Source organism: Embiotoca jacksoni, unplaced genomic scaffold (assembly GCF_022577435.1).
Source record: "Embiotoca jacksoni isolate LCO1_2020_lvr unplaced genomic scaffold, fEmbJac1.0.p SCAF_35, whole genome shotgun sequence".
NCBI classification, from domain to species: Eukaryota; Metazoa; Chordata; class Actinopteri; family Embiotocidae; genus Embiotoca; species Embiotoca jacksoni.
The window spans coordinates 2,900,563-2,920,865 of record NW_027185387.1 but is presented as its reverse complement, the minus strand read 5'-3'; the positions used below and the strand labels follow the sequence as shown (position 1 = coordinate 2,920,865).

The 20,303-nt window shown below is 42.0% G+C and overlaps 1 protein-coding gene across 1 annotated transcript in view; it reads right to left on the bottom strand.

The window, feature by feature from the left end:
• The window catches only part of ddb1 (damage-specific DNA binding protein 1), a 48,123-nt gene that overhangs the window by 13,269 nt on the left and 14,551 nt on the right, over positions 1-20,303 (bottom strand). Inside the window, exons 10-21 of the mRNA XM_069165620.1 lie at positions 18,851-18,953; positions 18,184-18,259; positions 17,971-18,079; positions 14,914-15,092; positions 11,261-11,424; positions 8,923-9,030; positions 5,079-5,286; positions 4,770-4,865; positions 4,238-4,349; positions 2,734-2,857; positions 986-1,150; positions 338-432 (exon numbers count right to left, since the gene is read on the bottom strand). Of these exons, the coding sequence (XP_069021721.1) occupies positions 338-432; positions 986-1,150; positions 2,734-2,857; positions 4,238-4,349; positions 4,770-4,865; positions 5,079-5,286; positions 8,923-9,030; positions 11,261-11,424; positions 14,914-15,092; positions 17,971-18,079; positions 18,184-18,259; positions 18,851-18,953 (1,539 nt within the window). The remainder of the gene's footprint in view (positions 1-337; positions 433-985; positions 1,151-2,733; positions 2,858-4,237; positions 4,350-4,769; positions 4,866-5,078; positions 5,287-8,922; positions 9,031-11,260; positions 11,425-14,913; positions 15,093-17,970; positions 18,080-18,183; positions 18,260-18,850; positions 18,954-20,303) is intronic.

The window sequence follows — 20,303 nt, the reverse complement described above, 5'->3', positions numbered from 1 at the left end:
AGAGGACAGAAGTAGAATTGGCACGTTGGTTTTAATCCCTGGACCAAATGGTAAATACATTCTGATGTGGCAACTGAATAAGCAACAAGCACTGAGGTGCTCTTGAATGAGCCATTTTTCCAAGGACTAAAAATCGAATAGAAGCCTGCGAGTCTGAGGTAAAAAAAAAATATAATGCATTTCAAACAGTACGGCGGAGCCATTATTAAAATTGCAGCTATATTTTTCTTAAGGTCTTCAAACATGAAAAGAACAGCAGTTCAGTCGGGGAGGGGGGGAACAAAAAAAGAGAGGTGCTTTGTGTGTCCATCCAAAAACACCATTAAATACCACTTACTGTGCTATTTATGCTGGCCAGCAGTTTGCCATTGAACTCCACCATCGAATAGACGGCTCCTTTCACCTCCTTCTCAGCCACAGTCTGCAGCTTACCTGCGAGAAGGACCACAGCGGCTATCAGTCAGCAGTCAGTTCATATTCAAACACGCGCAAACAATAGGCCAAACCGGCACCTACAAGATCTTAGCGAGTGCCGCTTCTCAACTGCGAGAGAGACGTGGAAACTAGAAGGTGATGCATTCGGAATAAGGATGACGGCGACGTGAGGAGTTTGAAGGAAATGAAAGGTGTAGCAATGCGCCTTGAAAGGGACGGAGTGTGAAAGGAAATGAGGAGAATCCGCGGCGGTGGGAGGAAGGAGCGTCCGATAAGAAGCGATAAGAAGATGATTAAGTGAGGAGGGGAACAGGAGCGCGGTAGGACGAAGTGTCCGTGCGCGAAATACGAGGACAGCGGGCGGGGAGGAGAGAATGAAACCGAGTGAAGGGTAAAAGAGAGCAAAGCAAAACGAGCCGGGGGAGAAGACGAAACAGGATAAGGTCGAGGAGCGGGACAGGGAAGTGCATTTGGGGTTTGTTTGCTAAAAAGAAGAAAAAAAAAAAAGAAAAAACCCAGAGAAATCGACAAACGAGCCCGGGCTACTGACCGTCGGTGTAGTGGAAGACGATGATGCGTCCCTGCTTGGGCTCGGCCTCCTCCGGGTACACCATGGCGGTGCCGACGATGAAATACACAGACGGGTCTTTTCCCAGACGACACGACACCATGCTGAGGGCGTACTCGCTGGGGAGGAACTGATGGGCGTGGAGAACTGACAAGAGACACAGAACACAAACACCTCAGGAACAGAGAGGGCGAGAGCAGACCAACTTTTATTTGATCTTTTCTTTTTTTTTTCTTCCATGACTTTTTTTTTCAGGGGGGGGGGGGGGGGGGGGGGGTGTTTATTAAAGGACGATTCCGCCTTAGTACAACTGGAGCGCTGTTTTCCGGGAACACGCTGTCATGTGCAAACGTCAGCACGAAAGCAGAATTTTCCATCTTTTAAAACACTGTCCTTCCATTTCAAACCGTGATGTTTTATTTACGTTTCTTTTATTCTCTCCAGTGATACGAGAGTGAGTTACGTCTCATTCTCGGTTCCACGCAGCCTTTCAGCAATATATAAAGAGCCGGAAAATAACATCACCATAAAACAAGGTCACTCAGAGGGCTTATAACTGCTCTCGTTGACGACGTAGACGAGCTTTTTGGACGCAGTCGTGAAACCGACATGTTGGTTGATATCGGCCACGTCACATTTTGTGTTTTTTTTTCTTTTTTTTTTTAATATATCCAGATGACTTGGACAACTGGACAACTTTTCTTCCCGCTGAAGGAAAGGAGGAACATACGCGTCCGTGACGCGCCATTTTCTCTGTAGGTACTTCTGGCTGGCGGACGTGAAGTGTTTCAACACCGTAAACATGTTTACACGTGTGTGGTGAGGGAACACAAAGTGCTTCCAACAGCAAAGGCGTGCGCACGTGCTGATCGGATCGGGCACTGACACATGCTAACCAACGCTACAATAAAAATACATGTTTTTGTTTTGTTCCTTGACGATTTAGTGACCAGATTCCCAGATTAAGCCAGTTAGGTAGGGGGGAGCGACGCTGAGTCATCACCTGTTTAATTTGTACCATAAGCAGAGACATTATTTATTAATTTCCCCTCTCACTCCCCTGTTAGTTTTACCGCTCCTGTCCAGGAAGGACATTTCTATTTCTTATCGCTGGGTTTTTGCTCGTTAACCTTAGGCAGAATATGTGGAGCTAACTGATAAAATGAAGTGGCACATATATGTGCCGAGCCCGCGATGCGTCAGAACATCTCCACATCTGAGAAAAATCTCACAACACCTAAACGGGCACTTATCTGATTGCACGTTAATGAAGTGGAGTCGACTGTGGACACAGTGTGCTGATCCGGTTCCTTATTTACATACAATTAGCATATAACATCACCTAATTTATGCGGGTGTGGTAACGCCTGGATGTTTTAGAAAAGAAAACCCTGGCGCACTAAAATCTGAATTGCAAAACAGAGTGGAGTTAAAAAGCTGCCACTTTTCAATGGACTTCATGATGGAGACGGTCTGTATTACCCCCCAACGTGTGCAATCATCCAGTTGTTGCATGAAGAGCCTTTGTGCTGTATAGATCCTCAGGAGCAGATATATAGGAAGCACTTTTATCATCACTAAAAAACAGATTATGATAAAAACCGATTGGTAAAAACTGTCCCTTTCAGATACTCTCTGAGCTGAGCACATCATTTTTACCATCAGAGGCTCCGTACGAAAAGCACCAGCTCTTTTGAGTTCAAATGGAAATGCACATTCAGCTGTCTCACCTTCAAAGGTGTGCTGATCCACGACTAGCAGACTGTGAACCTCCACCTCTTCACCGAAGGAGGTCTCGTGGGGAGAAGTGCTGCTGGGGAAGAGCTTGCTGGAGCTCACGCTGCTGGAGAGAGCCTGAAAGGATGTTGGATTTATGAGACGGGACAGGCGGAGAAGGAGAAAACAAACCCAATACAGCGTATTAAACAATCCCCCCCCCCCCTCAAAAAAAAAAAATCTGTCTACGTCTGTTCGAGCCGTGTGAAACGGCACGGTCGGCGCCATCTGCTGCAGCAGATGTGCGTCATTTTTAAGAAGCAGGTAGACATCATTCTGGGCGTGACAAGTGAGAGAGGCCGTAAATAGAAACACGAATAAAAAGTACACACCTGTCCCCTCGGGGAAGCTATAGAGCCAAGCTGGGAGGACACAACACACGCCGCCACTGTAAATCTGGGTGCAAGGACTTTTTGATTAGCGCTCCGAGTGAGAGTCACTTTTGAAATGCCGGCCCTGCTACTATTTCTTGGCATCTAAAATCTCAATGTGTTCCTTGTCAAGACATCGCACAAAAAATGATTACGTTTAATGTGGTTTAAATTTGATGTGAACTCTCGCAACAGCTAAATTTAGGACAAGTAGGTGCTTGGAGAGGTCGTTGTCTTCATTCACTCTCTTACTGTCAGTTATGTGCCGGTGAGTTATCAAGGTAAACCTTTGAACTCGATATGCTATTTTTAGGGTAATTTTGCTACCTTGATGTTAAAGCTCATATCATGGTCATTGTAGGGGCTAAACATTCACGCTATATCTTGTTTTTTCCGTAAACATTCTAACCTAACCAGATGTTTCATCATTTAATGAAAATGCCTTTATATCAAGGAAATAAAGAATTTTGTCTTTTGAAAACTTCCACATTTTTATATTTTTACCTTAATCTCACTACTAGCGATACTGGCAATCGAGATTTCTTTTTATAATTGCGTAGAAGCAATTGTCAAGAATCTGGCAATATCTAAACCATGTTTGTGAGACGCTGTATGACTTAGCAATTTGAAAAAAAAATAAATATGTGCTTAGTGCCTGAAGGAATATCTCTGCAACGCTTCGTCACACAGACAAGCCACTAACATTTCTGGAAAGGTCAGGTCGTGCGGTTTCACAGGGCATCCACTGCATCTCTGCGATTAATACTGCCCGCGTTATACAACCGAGACGAAGGGGTGGCAATTTGAATGCAATTTGCTCAGGGTTAAAATAACAAAAGCTTAAGTTTTGCTCATTTTTAGCCATTAATCGATAAACCTAAACTCTAAAGCAATACCATTTGAATCCTGGTTTAGAAAATCGAGTTCCTGCCCGGTGACTAACAGGACAAGACATTTGTTGTCCTGACGAGCTACCGGTCTCGTGTTATAAATAATGTTCTTAGTCAGCATGCCCGGTTAGATAAGAGCGGCAAACAAACAAGCCCTGGAGTCTTTATCATCCGAGCACAGGACGGAGCTACGGTACCTGAGTGCTCGCACTGGGCCGCACGGCCGACGTGGTGCCGCTCACATCCTGAATCTCCACCCTGCTGGACAGAACCCCGAAACACTGGGAAACCTCCTGGTAGCAGATCCGTCTGATACGCCGTTGAATTGATGGAGAGAGAGAGAGACGAGAGGGACGAGAAACAAGCAAAGGAAAGACACTGGTAAACATGAAAAGAGCAAACAGGGTTAAGCTGAACAAAACAACGTGCCCTGAGGAGTCCCTTTCTGTTTTCTGACTGGATGAAACAACAGTCGACCTTTTAATAACTTATTTACCAATGCGGAAAAAAGTCGTGGCTGTCACTTAAATGTTTGAACACAGAAGAGGAAACAAAAAAAAAATTAAATTTCAGCAGATGTGGAACAGGAGAAAGTAGCTGCAGTCAGAGCAAACACGCAAAGTCCCGGCAAACACAAAGAACATGCAGCATGTTTGTTCAGATAATGGATGTGAAATGGTTCATTTCGAGTTCAATTCTGACTCAATATTTGACGAGAGGGGGGCTGACCTGGGAGACTCGTAGAGGGGAACGGTGCGGATGTGGAGCTTCTGAATCTCATCGATGGTGCCGATGGTCAGGGTGCTGTTGTTGGCCAGAGCCAGACTGTAAAAAAACAAAACAAAACATCAAAAAACGGGAGGGAGCAACATAAGTGTCGGGAAAAGTAGAAAAACACCCATAATTGTATGTATTTCTATTAAAAAAAAGAAAAAAGAATGCATCTACGCAAACACTCGAGGAAGAAAACCTAAAACAACTTCCTACGAAGCTGCAGACTAATTAAGTGCACGAGCAGGAAAGAAATGTGCCGCTGACCTGTCGGGGTAGCCCTCGGAGTTGAGTGGGCACATGTAATTGACCTCCTTGAGGTTGACGTTGGAGAACACCAGCTTGTGGTTGGAGGAGTAGATGACGGTGGGCCGGTCGGAGCAGGCGAAGACGTTGGAGGTGGACAGGGAGCGGAAGGTCCTCAGCACGGTGGGCTGAGTCCCCAGAGTCACCTTCTTGCGCTCGCTGAGGGCACCTGGGGTGTGAAAAGAAAAATGAAATAAATCCGATCGAAGCACAAGTTTAACTGCAGCTTGAAAAGGTGGGCGTGCCGATCATCGCTTGAGTCAACAGAGCCATTTAAAAGCGCCTTTAACATTTGTCCTCGTGCAGAATGTCAATCTCCTTTTTCAATGCTCAAACCATCCCGCGTCGTTTTTCAAAGCATCTGCCTTCGTTATGTTCCTCCTCTCTATTCAACTTTTTCCTTTAATTTGTGTACAGCCAGAAATAGCTGTATGTACAGCTCTGTGCATTGGCTTTTGATATCCTCGTATTTTGTCCCCTCTGACCGCCGCACACGCTCCCACATCCACGATCCGAGGAACCCAAAGCAAAATTAATGAGTACATTTCGATGCAGACAAACACTGTGGTTGTCTGTTGTGGGAGTCTTATCCTGTTTTGTCCTTTTATTAAATTCAGCACAAGTTGTTTGCAAGGAAGTGAACCCTGATTATATTTCCATCCCTGTGTACACGATGATAACATCGTCCCTGTTTGTGGTCAGCGTCTGCTGTTTTTCTCAGTTTGCTTTCCTGGAAGAAAACTGATCTAAAATTACTCTGACGCTTGATTAATCATTTAAAACAAACTCAGGACAATCTCAAGTTCCCGATTCTCCGATGTGAAAATGTTTTTGTGACATGATTGTAAATTCATGAGGTTTCATTGGTTATCTGGTAGATTCTGGTCGGACAAAGCAGGCAACTGGAAGATGTCACGTTGGGCTTCGAGGATAATTGTGATGGTCATTAATCAGTAATAACAATAATTGTGAGTTCCCTGAAAGACTGCATTTTAACACTTGGCTGAATTTCACTTTTAAATCCCAGCACTCCTTATATAAGGGGAAGAAGACAAGCGGAACAGCTGAGTCGTAAGTCGTGATTTATTCACATCAGTGGAGTTAAAAGTCCTGATGGGTATATGAAGCTCTTCATGACGTTCGTTCTGTTAATTCTTTAATTATAATATTTGTAGGTTTCGGAGAAATTGCTGGAACAGATTGTCTGACAGCTTTGGATAAATAAGTAAAAAAAAAAAAAAAAGAGAAGCCTTAAAGTCAGCTTTAGTTTGAACTGGCAGCCATTCAGGCAACTGCACAACCTGTATATAAAAAAAAAAAAAGTGACATCATCCGGTCCTGTCCTGGAGCTTGGAGACGACACTTTTTACACACAACAGCTTCATCGCTAACTAGGAGTGTGTAGTTGGGAATTACTTGAGCATTCAGCAAATAGGGAGCCTCTAATACAGGGGTGTCAAACATACGGCCCGCGGGCCGGATCCGGCCCACCAGGGGGTCCAGCTCGGCCCGCCGGATGACTTTGCGAAGTGTGAAAATTACAGAAAGACATAAATTGCATTTCTACGAGAATATGGAGGTTTATGAGTACAAACGTTTTGTAAGTTTTTTTTTTTTTTTTTTTTTAATCGATCCAGTAATTGCTTCAAAAACAGCGTAAATGCGACGTCTGCTCCGGATGAAGAAGCGCTCGCTGCTCGCTTTGTGACGCGTTTGATGTCAAACGCGTCACAAAGCGAGAGAATCTGCAGAGGAGAGTCCAGGCAGATAAACAGTGGGCTGATGTCTGAGTTTTTGCTCTTTATGTTTCTAGTTTATTGTAGAAAGACCTTAAAATAGGGTTTATCATCCAAAAAACCTTCACCAATGATTTAAACAAAGAGAAATATTGTCGTTATGTATGCGCTATTATGCTATGATTTTACTGGTCTGGCCCACTTAAGATCAAAGTGGGCAGTATGTGGCCCCTTAACGAAAATGAGTTTGACACCCCTGCTCTAATACAAGAGTCTATTGACCAATACAAAGTGTAGGATCGTGCCATTTTAGAGACTGACCCATAGTTGGGACTAAACTTAGGGATACAGTGAAGAATAGCAAATAATGCTAAATTCTACTAAAACGACTGGAGTACTCTGGTTGAATCTATTTGATCTGGTGACGTTACAATCATCCAGTCTGGAAGAGTAACCAAACAACTACCTCCAAAACCTGCGTATGATGTTTACACATAAAAACACATCCACAGGTTCAAAACCAAACCGTAAGCATGTGTAATGTACATATGAAGCATATTCATTGGGTCCCTATTCAAAGAACTGTACTGCTCTGAACCAAACAGACAGCTGGTTGATGAATGAAATGAACAAAAATGTTGCTCTGAGACCGGATGTGTAAATAAGTGACTGCTACAAGTTCACCACAGCAGCATTAAAAGGTAGTCTCGCTCAGCCAGACTAATCTCCACCGCGCTCTGCCAGCACTGAAGAATAGCCGGGCTGCGCCCATATATCATTCTGGTATAGGAGGGGAAAGAAACACTCCGGCTTGTTTATATCTCTTTGAAACCAATCCTAATCTTCTTGGGTGGCGCTAAGATCGGGATGGAGCGGCGGTAGCCTTTGTAAAATCGTGTTGTTTTGGTGGAACGTTTGCACGAGGAGAGGCGAGCCCTGGCTTCAGCATGAATAAATCCCTACGGAAAACCAAAAAGAACAAAGTACCACGGTTGCATGATCCAAATCTTCATCAAAACATTTAGCATGTAGGTTGCTACCTGTGAGGTTATTGTTTCCTGTAGCGATGGGGATTTTGAAAAACCTGTTTCTGCTGCCCCCAAGAGGCACAAAGGAAAACAACTGCTGCAAATTTGCTAATTTAAGGGGCTCTTGTTTCTTAAAAAAAAAAACTAAATTTTCTGTTGGTTGGAACTTTGCAGCAGCTGTGGGTCCGATGGTACACCAGGTTACAAACTCATTGTGAGGTTGGTGGTCCAACCCTCGGCTCTTCCTGTCCACATTACAAAGTGACCTTGAGCGTGGACACTGAACCACAAGTTGCTACGGATGGCTGGCGAGCACCTTGTTCAGCCGCTCTGTCGCCTCTGGTGTGTGTGTGTGTGTGTGCGTGTGTGCGTGTGTGTGTGTGTGTGTGTGTGTGTGTGTGTGTGTGTGTGTGTGTGTGTGTGTGTGTGTGTGTGTGTGAGAGAGAGAGAGAGAGAGTGAATGGGAGGCAAGAATTGTGAAGTGCTTTGAAGACCACTCAGGTAATGAGGCGCTTAATAAGTGCAGACCACTTAATTTAATCGCTCCCATGTGGTGGCATGTAAGATGTTTAAATCCACCAACAAAAAAAACGACAAAAAAAACTAAACACAGGAGACATTCATCATGACCCAACGGCAAGGAAAAACACCACGATCATATGTTTGAATCAAAAAGGTGTACTTTGACGTGTAAGCATTTTATTTTCGGCAGTTTTGACTGCGCTTGGCTCGTTGCCTTCATGGACACCTTCTGACTGCTGTCTGTAAAATCACAGCTTTATTTCCATAATTGACAGTCTTTTGCATTTAAAACAACAGGCTTTCAATCAAACATAGATTTCTTCAAGCTGCGGAGCTTCTCCTCACTATGCCATCCAAATATAGAGCTGGCAGTGATGCAATTTTAACATGAAATAATATTCTAAATGTGTTCTCAGACAGCTGCTGGCGACCCTGCCCAGAGGGCCCCTTGACAAGTCTGAGAAGTTGGAGGAGCTCTCATCTAACGGGTGCAGCGATAGGCGTAGAGAAGGATCTTACCAGTCTGCAGGTCCAGACCAAAGTAGAAGAGCGCGCCGTCTCCCAGGGCACACAGCAGGTAGTAGCTGCCTTCAAAGGTGGTCATTAGGATTGAGCGAGGGATGATCTCTGAGGGAGACACACACACAGACGAGTGATTTATTCTTTTGGAGTCACTGGTTCTACTCCAAAGTAATAAATGGGAGTGGAAAAAAATGTCTCTGTCGGAAAAATCAATCAGGCTATTGTCCAGACCGGCTGGTAAACGTTTTTTTGAAAAACATAAAATATGCATTTGAATGCTGCAGGGATGAATATACAGTCTTCCGTCTTTCTCAGTTTCCCAAACTCTGGTTTTCTCTTGACTGCAGGCCAATTACATCTCAACAACTTTGGCTCTGACTAAGTGCTTGTTGGCTCGACTCTTCACAAAGCAGCAGCGTAAAAAAAAATAAAAAATTAAAGGTTGCATGTTTCCATGGAAATGTACATCAATTACAGGCGAAAATATGAAAAGCAAACCCAGAGTCTGTTAGTCTGCTCGAAAACACATTCAGAGATAGAAAAAAATAAGAACCACAATTAATGTTAACAAAACTAACATAACTTAACAGCCAGTGTGTCATTTTGCACTGTTAAAATTCTCTTCTAGTGACAGAGCTCAAAATGTCAACAATTCAAGCAGCATTTCCACTTCTAATTTGAAGGTTTCCTGTTTTGGTTCTGCAGTCGAGTCTGTTGTGACCGAGGGAGCAAGAGACCGAAGTTTGCAAAGTTTTGAGCATGCATGCAGCTGTCAGTCAAACGCAACTGGAAAATCAAGTGTGACACTGTGGGAAAGAGTGTAGACATATTCTTTATGGATGAGGCATTCTCATCGGGAAGTTCGAGTCCTGCCTGTGCCGGCTTACCGTGTTATGAAACTCGAAGTCCCCGGTGACTGCTGACTTTTTCATAAGTTTAACCAAAAAAAAAAAAAAAAGGTACTCAAGTCCTCTCTTGAATAGTTTAACATTCTAAGTTTAAATACTTTTCTAGTGTCTAAATGGTGCACTAAAATGCATTTGGGTTGGCAGCATAGTTAAATGTTCAAGTACGCATTAAGTACATACAAAAAAAAAAAAGTGGTAATTCATGAGATACCATTTAAATTTCGTACATTTCAAATGTAACAAAAGTCCACTTTTAAAGTTCACTAATTAACACGCTGCATCTTGTTTAGTTGAAACGGCACCAAAAATGTGCCACACAATTGGCTGACTAATTGTGCAGGACTATTTCAGTTGCAGGTGGTTGCTGGTCCCAAACAAATAAACAAACAATATATATTATGTTAATGATTGAACTTTAAAGGTGCTGGAAAGCATATTTTTCTGACCTTTTGACAGAGGCAGGGTACCTGTGTCTCTTGTGCTAAGCTAACTGCCTTTTGGGCTCCGGCTTCATGTTTTGTGCAGATATATATATAAAAAAAACATAATTAAATAAAAAGGTATTGATCTTCTTGTCCATCTCCCAGCAAGACAGCAAAATGTTGAACTATTCCTTCATTATAGAGTTTACTATGTTTAAACTGGGGCACGGATCTGTTCGTTTTTAGTATTTTGTATTTAGTAGTTAGCTGCATCTTCAGCGATCAGAGTAGACTCAAACAGATTTGATTCATTAATGTCAATGACAATGTTTCGTATCTTTTTCCTTTAAACTGAAGATGTTCTTCTCTTATCTGTGCCTTGTAGGATGGTAAGGGGCCGACCAATGGGAATTTCATATTCTGGATTGCAATGCTTGAGCATTACTCACATGCCCTCCCATTTTGTGCACAAACACAAAAAAATATATAGCCAATATAAAAAGGTTATTGTTTAACCCTTTCTTTTATTACAGTCATAATCTTCGTATCTTTTAGAAGGTGACTCTTTACCACCAAAAAAACCCCTCTAATAATGTGATACTAAAAAACACATTTACTGAGGAACAAGCGTAATAAAAAGTGCTTCTTGTCTTGTTTTAAAATGTTACTGTTTGGTCATTTCTACAAAACTCATTTTACCAAATAAGCAACTGATGTCACACTGACACAAGGTGGGAAAATTATTCACACAGATGAAGCTGTTTGACGTTTTGTTTTTTTCTTTTCTTGCTTTCTGTGAGAGCCTGGGTCTGGAGTCGCTGCTGCTTTTGTGAATCTACTGATAAGATGTATTTTCCACTGGGCGATACAAATTACAGTTCAGTTCACTTGACATAATCTCCATCCACCCATCTCTCTCTCCACAAGCCAGTAACAGCTTTCCATTTCCTGCATCCTGCCTTTCTCTCTCTCTCTCTCTCTTTTTTTTTTTTAATTTTCTCTCACCTCCACCCAGCATTTCCTTGTGCAGGGCTGTGAAGCAGGGGAGCTTGAGCACACGGGCTGAGATGTCAGTCCAGAGTCCCACGGCGCAGAGCGGTGACTCACCGCCACCTTCCCCTAGAGGTGTGATGTCCAGGCAGGCCACCTCGTGCTCCATCTCCGTGGTGCTGAGGAAGGTGAAGAGGACTTGAGAAAAGCAGTATCGAGCTGCCCTGACACGGTGAGAATGAGCAGTGTTTATGAGAAAAGTTCAGTCATCTGGTGAGCCGAGCTGAGAGTTCACACTGTCTGAAGCCGCCAGACGGCCATTCATTTCCCATGAAACTGTGGTGGGATCCCATATAGTGTTTCAGAGTTGGTTGACATGACAACATATACTGTGAGTTGATATTAACAAGTCTAATGTGGCATTCATACAAAGGATAGCAATTTTTTTTTTTTGCCATCTCTGATGAGGCTCGTGCAAATTGATGGAAAAAATAATTTGTGCCAATGTTATACTTGAAATGACTTTTACAACAATGTAATGAAGCTTCTCTTTCGCATACATATTTTCCTGGGTTACAGAAAAACTACACTTCTGCCTGTTTATTTTTGTCCATAAACAAGTTCTGAATTGGATATACAGGAAATGTAGGCATATCAGGACATACAGCATGTTGATATTGCAAAGTCAAATTTCAAACACATAACAAGGAATTTTATCCGCAAAACATTCACCTTAAATATGATCAAAAATGAGAATCCAGATCCAATCCAGACATGTTCGCAGATATATAAGCATACACTGCTTTGAATAATAATTAGGATCTATTATAGTACTTCTATAAAAGAAAAAAAGGTTAATTACCTCGTTGGAAATTCTCAAATTGACATCTAAGCCTCCCCTCTCACTGAAATACCCAGAATATGCAAATCATGTTGATTACAAAAGTTTGAATACTGGATACAAGATGTCTCCAACTTTACTGAAAGGAGTGTGTGTATAACGCTGGTTTCAAGTTTCCACGTCGCAATTATGGACTGGCATCCAAACAAATAATGTTCGCAGACACACAACTTCAACTCAGATTTTAGGCAGGTTAACAGAAACTTTCTACTTTCACCACAACAAATGAATAAAGAATGAATGAAAAGAATGAGAAAATGACCACGACCTCTTACAGGGTTCCCACTCCAAGTCAAATGCCAAATTCCCGGACTTTCACTGACTAAAAAGCTGAAAATCCATGTTAAAAACAGGCTGTCACATGCCCCTCTGTTTGCACTGATATTAAAAGAAATTTAATAAATTTCTAAATACTGGTTGAAGAGTATCTAACAATAACAGTAATTAGCTCGCAAATTAATAAGCTACATTTTCAATCTCTGTCAGTGACCACTAACGCTGCCAAACATACACACTGACAATAACTAGCTAACTAACATTGTAGCTACATATATGGAAAATATAACATTTTGATAAATGGCAACTAAAATTTAAACATGCAAAAAAAAAAAAAATAAAATAAAATTATATTTCACGACTTGGCCCCAAAAAAGATAAAATTCCCTGACGTTCCCCATCTTGAAAAGAGTTTTTAAAATTCCCTGAATACTGAACTACACGGCGGTGGCACATTTGTTACCGTCACTGTTAAAAAATAATCATGTTTTATGACGTGCCGTCGCTTTGGTTAAGGTCTGGTTAAGTTTAGGAAAAAGAGGTGGCGTGCGTTAAAAGTTACATTTCCTTCAAGTTACATAACCTTTGTTGTCATGGTAAAGGAAAATTTTTAAAAAAACTTTCCGATCTATCGAAACAGGAAGCAAACAGCAGTCTCCTGAACCAAAGACCGCTGTTATATGGAACCATCAACCCGACCTGTACCGACGCATAACTCAACACACCGCGGTGCTAAACGGTCATTTCATGTATTTCTGTGAGATCAGGCTCCATTTTGCAAAATGCTTGTCGAACATTTAGGAGTTGTACTAAAAACGTGTAATTTTAAACTCGGCATAAAAAAAGGTTTTCACTGATAAAAAAAAAAGAATGCATGACCATGACCATGGAAACTCAATAATGCAAATATAATGGATAATCTCTCTCTACTGGGAGTACTTTCACTTTAATTGCATTATAGAGGAGCATTTCAGCCTTGCACACACCTTTAATCCAACTCTGACGATCTGGTATTTACACAAGTTTGTGACTCGCAGCAAACCAGCTGCTTGTTGATGTAAGCCAAACATCATTTCACAGCTCTGGTGGGACACTTCACTATGTCTCCTCCATTGTTTCATCATTTATGAACTCTCTCAAGGCACCAAACCGTGTGTGCTCTCAGGCAGCCCTGGTAGCTGGGTTTTCCTTGTATATTTTGGCCCTTTTTTTTGTTTTGTTTCCCTTCTTTTACTGCAATACAGACCCAAAGACAGGCATAAGGCTGAACCACAGCAGCAACAGAAATAGGATCAAAATGAAAATTTCTACTGTTCGAATGCACAATTAACTTCAGACTTTCAAATTTAAGGCGAATCTCAAACCTTACGACAGATCAGGAAAGAAGAAATTCAAATGAAGGTATGCTAATGCAGGATTAATAACGACACATTGTAAATGTGAGCCAGAGACAGAGTCGTTGAACGATTGGACGCATATGTAAGAATCTTCCATCCTCCAATAGCCTCATTTCTTAAGAAAACTAAAATGACATGAAGATTTGATGCTCTGCACTCAACCAAAGTTACTCAGCTAACTGACAAGCAAGCACTATGTTGCTTTCATGATAAAGGACGTCTTTATAACGATGACAGCCGGGGAAGAAATTAAGAAATGAGGTCGGACTCGCTTTTTTTCTCTCTTTTTCTTTTAACTCCTAAACTCTTCTGAACTTGAGAGCTGACTCATCTCATCATCATCAAACCCACAGACAAATATGGTGAACGTCAGAAAAGTTTTTGCTCTCCGGGGCTTTGTGTGGTAAATATGTTGCATTTGAAACGGGACTGGAAGACTGGAAACACGAGAGTCTGGAAATTCACCTACCAGCAACTCAAAGCAAAAGTTATATGCAAGTGGGAATCGATCGTGACGTCACCAATTTGTTTAATGAACTGACGTTATAAAGTTCGGTATTCCGGCCGTTTGCAGCTTGGTTTTCTGCCCCTTAGTGGCCGTCAGTGGCGTTGCACTTTATGGCTTCACTTTTAGACCCAGAAGCTACTTCCAAATTTGTAAACAAAGTCTCCACTTATATGTTGTTTGTTTAAACTGGACAGAGCCAGGCGATGCCGTTTCTATTCGTTTTCAGTCGTTTGTGCTAAGCTAAGCTATCTAGACGCTGGCCTCAGCCACATATTTACTGTACACACGAGAGCGCCAATTTGTTTTCCACAATGTTTAACCATCGCTTCACAGCACGTGGTTAAAGTTTTGTGTCCAGTGCAACTGACATTTATGTTTTTTGTGCAATGTCACAACGGAGACCTCCAGTCAGCCTGAATTCAGTATTATACAGTTTTACTGTAAATAATGCAGTACAGACGTATCACTAAAGAGAAGCTGAGGGTAACTGTATCGCACCCGAGCAGGTAAACCATTCGTTCATCACTCCGAGTCAAACGTTGCATGTGTTCTGCATGTGCGTCTGAGTCTGTATCTTTGTTCCTACCTGATCTGTTTGAGCTCCCCAGCCAGGATCTGCAGGTAGTAGAGGACCCGACCCACAGCGAGCACCACCTGCGTGTGGTTGCAGGCCGCCACGCTGATGTTCCTGCCCTGCGGCTCCTTCCATTCACTCACCAAGACCTTGCTGTCCTGGAGCACCAGGCGCACAGAGCCCGACGTAATCTGGAGGAACATATCGGGGTTTTTTTTTTCCCTTTAAAAGAGCATTTCAAAAGGAATCTCGTTGTGTTTTCAGTGGTTCTGTGCAGCTGCACTTCTTAATGATTGACAGGAGATTATGAGCAATTTGCCAACAAGATTTGCATTTTGGAAATATAAAGAGATGGAGAGAAAATTACTTTGTATTTAATCCACAGCAGTCATTTAACATGATGCATGAACCAGATGCTGCAATATCATTTAAAACCAAATAATGACAATTGCAGCAGCACTGACGGAGCTGATAAATATGTTTAAAAGAAATAGAATTCAGGAAAAGCCAAACCGAACGATAGAATGACATTTCATTCACCAGAAGCTATTAAAAATCGGTGTTTATAGAAAATAAAGCTGTTCAATCACTACACAAATGTCAAGCAATGTGGCCTGATTAAAAGAGAGAATGAAGAATAAATTTCCAGCATTTGTTTGATCCCAGAAACCACTTACGTGAAACGTCCAAACTTAATGTTTTCAAGAGTTATTATGATTATTATTGATTGCATTTGTGTTGCACATCCCAAAGAGGCTTGTGATTAGCTGGTAAAAGGCCCTCGGGTGAGACAGAAATACAAATTTAATATTGGAAATGTAATCACGTAATGGGAAGAACCATACGACCAGAAAAAGTAAGACGAGACAAAAAAAAAAAAAAAAAGGACTGAAGAAGCCTCATTAACAGACTGCAGCAGGTACGAAGAAAAGTCCAACCATGACTGGAGGACTGTTTGGGATCATACATAATGTGGTGGTGTAATGAGATGTGAAACTCACACATATTCAATATTGGATCCGAAATGGAGTCTTTGAAAGCAGACGACTATATTGTCCAGTTTCTTCAGTTGGTTTGCCGTGTGTTGCAAGTCGCAGCACATGCACAAAAAAAAAGTATATTTTTGTCTTTTGATTTGAACCTTTTTTGTGATTGGAGATTTTAGTCTTCACGTGTAGCGTTTCATATCAGAACACACTGCTGTAAATCAGGTGGCGTCCAAACAACTGGGGGAGGAAGCCGAGCACAGCAGAGCTTTGGTGTAAACGCTAACATCAGCATGCCAACATATTAAAAATAAAAATGCTGACAAGCTGTTTAGCAGGTATAATTTTTCTCCCATGTAGTTCAGCAGTGTTAAATGTTACAGCATGGCTAGTTTAGCATGTTAAATGTACAGCTTTGCTAATTAGCGCTAACCACAAAGTACAGCTGGTTTTGTTGATATCTCGTAACAATTAAGAGGCTTGGTGACGGTGCGAAAGAACAAGTCAGGAGATCAGTCAGGATTACTTCCAGTTCATCCTTTGGCCGTCTTGAACGTCTCTACTTAATTTGTATTGCTTATTATTTCTCTATAAACCCTCATAGTGGGCCTAAAAAAAAAAATGTCGGTGTCACAAAAGTCATTGGCATTCATCTTATCGGGACCACACGTCTCTACAAAATTGTATGTATTGAATTTTGTATCCTTCCAAGATTCATCTGGACCAAAGCTGGGAACTGAGCGGCGACTTGTAGACCGCTAGGCAGAAAAAAAAAAAAAGAATCCTTAAGTGTTAACTTGGCGTTAACTTGGAAGGCAGATGTGTTGGCACCACAAGCTTCCCTTCGGAGTCGTGTTCATGGCCAACTGCTCCGTTAAGTCTGATATCCAGTGGTCTTTTAGCCCAGACTTGGTCTCTGACTCCCGCTGAGAGGAGTATTGGGGTATTTCCATCCTCTCGGCATTGTTTACCACATCGTTTATCAGCTGCCGCTTTAGATGTTTGCAGTTTCGCGCTGAGGAGGTAATGCACAGTCGGCCCACCTGAGTCTGTTTACTGGAATCGGTTGCTTACATATTTTTCCTTTTTTTGTGTTGCGATGTTAATTAGATCTGTGAAGCTCAAGCATACGGCGTTATGTGCTGGAAATAACGAGCTAAAACAAGGCTAGAAGCTGCAAAGAGCTGCAGAGTCAGGCCTTCGTTCTTATTGGGTTCAGCAGTACGAGCAACACTTTCATGTTACATGGAGCCATTTGATTCATTGCTAGTATGGAAATATTGCTATGTGTAAAAAAAAAAAATGTCATGTTAATAGCGCATATTCAAAAAGGACTTGGAAAACTATGAAAAGGTGAAAATGTACCAGGCAAACATCTACTAAAGTGTCTTTATCGGAGTGACTACTGAAGGCCAATGCAGACTTTACAGCCCGAGGCTTTAATGCAAGTTTAAGAATGGTTTTCAACTTATTATTTTACTTTGAAAGCACGACTTATGTAACAGCAGTCAGATGAGCAATAATGGAAAAAAGAAAAGAAAAAAGGAATTCAGCGTAAATTGTGAGAGAGTAAGTCAAATGTCCCCGCGTTAAAATACAAGCGGAGTTGTCATAACAACCTAAAGATTTATAACTGAGAGTCGAACGTTTGCCGGAATTCCCAGCAGGTTTCATCCTCATTTTTAAAAAAAAAAAACTAAAAAAAAAAAAAGGACTGGCTGAAACTTGAATTTAAATGAACTCCAATATTCATCTCCGGCAAGTGTAAAATACATGAAGTCCTTTTGCGCAATTCATATTCAGGCGTGCCCCTTTCAATCATGCATGATTCAGCTCCGGCACAGTATATCTTATTCAATGGCAAAAGGCCACAGTTGAATAATCAATTTCTGTAATTAATTTTGAATTTGTTAAATTAGAGGATTCTCGTGCTTTGAACTGGAATTCAAAAACGCTGCAAGTCAGCTAATACGAGGAGCTCAGAGATCAAATGAGTATCAAACAAACCACGGCGTGTTCTGGTGAAGGCAGCACGTGTGCTTTACACATGTACATAAAAGTGTATGTGTGCGTCTATACGAACTTGAATGAGTTGTTGGTGCGCCACATTGCCGCAGTAAAACGTCTGCTGGTTGTCCACAAAGCCTGGAAGTTCGGTCTCCTCCACTTCCTCGCCACTCAGCATCAGCACTCTAGGGGGGTTAAAAAAAAAAAAAAAAAAACACTCTCGAGATAAGGTATGTGCATTCAGAATCGGCTGCGCACTTATCTGGCATGCTGCACAGCAAATGCTCACCGCGTCTGACCCACAAAAGACAGCACCAGCATGTCATCCGTCTCTCTGCCTGCCTCGGAGCGGAGCGGCCACAAACCTGGAACAGAATGGAAGTAAGCGCGTTAGGAAGAAGAAGTTGCTTTCTGCACCGCTCTGCAGGGCAAAAGAAAGCCTGGAAAGCAGGGAGCCTGCAGCTAAGACTTTTAGGCCAGAGAGGGTCAATAAACAGCTGAAACCAAACAAGTGCAGGCAGACTTAACCGGCCTACGTATCTCACTTCAGCACCACAGAACAGTCCGTAGAGAGGAACCTAATTTTCTGGGATTAAGAGGTGTCTGCTGCTGTTAAAATCCGACAGGAATCTTCAAGTTGACCGTTTACAACAGCCGACATTGAAGAGCTCTTTTGTTTACTAAATGAGAAACAAATGTGTCCAAACGTAACCTTGGCAATGCTCCCGGTCTCTTGAAAGCACCGTGGCAGGACCTCCGACACGGGAGCCATCTGCTCGCGCTCACATGCCAAGCTCGGGCGAGCAACAGCTGGCGTCTTGGCCAGGTGAGGCAAACAGATGTGCAAGTTTAGGAGGGCTCTACTCTGGGGTCAGCGGAGGATTAAAGTCCAGATAAAGTCACGACTTGAGAGGGAGGTAGAGGACGAGAGACACACACACACAGAACACACAAACCTTTGATTCCCGGCAGGTCAATGCTGGCATGCTCGTGAATCCCAATGCCGTTGCGGATGATCCGCAGAGAGCCCTCTTTGAATGCACCTGAGCATGTCACCAGCTGAAAGCAGCAGAAACACACGCGAAGACACAGAATGAGACACGAGGCGGGAATTTTTGTCCTCTTTCATAATTAATGGTTGTAGTCGATCCTGTGATTTTCTGTTCAACAGACTTGTAATCATGTTATACTTTAGCATCTCTACTTCTACCGGGAAATTATGCTTGCTTAACTGGATAGCTCCTGTTTGAAACACGCTGGGTCTTGTGTTACAATTTAATCCTCATTCACGTCTTCTGTAATACTGAAATTTTACATTTTAGTGACTAATTTCTAGCAGAGGTCAGAACTAAAAAGAGATCCAATGGGGCAACAAACAGAAGCAGTCAGAGGCTCACTCTTTTGTTTCACTTCCAAATGAAATTATTTCGATAATTGGGCTAATTGCTGTCGCAACATCTTGACGTTTTGAGGACCCCAGTAATTAACTGCGTGAGTACAATGTTATCATAGCTGATTAATTCATACGCTGATTATTTTTTCCATTACACATTTAACAGTTTTGTTAATGAAGTCTGAAAATATGGCAAAAAAAAGCTTTTGTATTTTGACTTTCAGTCTAAAACCCAAACCCACTCACTTCACTATCTTATAAGCCAAACAAAAGCAGAAAATCCCGACAGTTTTTAAAGGTTAAACAAAAGACTGTTTGGTATTTTTGATTAAAAAAGGGCTTAAAAAAGCTGCCTAATATTTTCTCTCAAACCAAACCAAACTTTTCCACATCCGGTAACAGTACCAGTTCTTGTATATGTCATGCCATGTTAGTGATCATTGTAATAGTAGTAGTAAACCTTGTCGGAGGAGGCACTGGTTGGTCAATAAGGCTGACAGTCCTCACTAGTTTAAAAGGTCCCATACTTTTCTGTTTATTTATTTGCAGTCTTTATCTCCAGAAGAACATCTATTTGTGATTTTAAGAACCACGAAACATCTCAATAGGTTTACATCTCTTTTCTACAGCTTCTCTTTGGAGCACGACCCAAGAACAGGCTGTTTAGTGTCTGTGTCTTCAAGGCGCATTGATGTCAATGAGCGTCTCTTCTGATTGGTCGACTCTTTTCTGAGTGACAACCACAGGTCTTCTTCGGGCTTGTACCTGGCTAGCTTTGCGACACAATCATAGCTTAGTGTTTTCTTTTAGATGAAAGATTGGACAGTGGACCGTGCTGAGGGAGGACATATTACTGTTTTATGATAAAAAAAAAAAATAATAATAATAATTTGAATATATACAACGTGGGCCCTTTAAGTAGTTGTCAAAGTAGCCACACAAAGTCAACATTATGGTAGAGTCAGCAGTCCAAATCCGCACCATCGCAGTAGCACTAACAGATGCAGTTCTCCAGG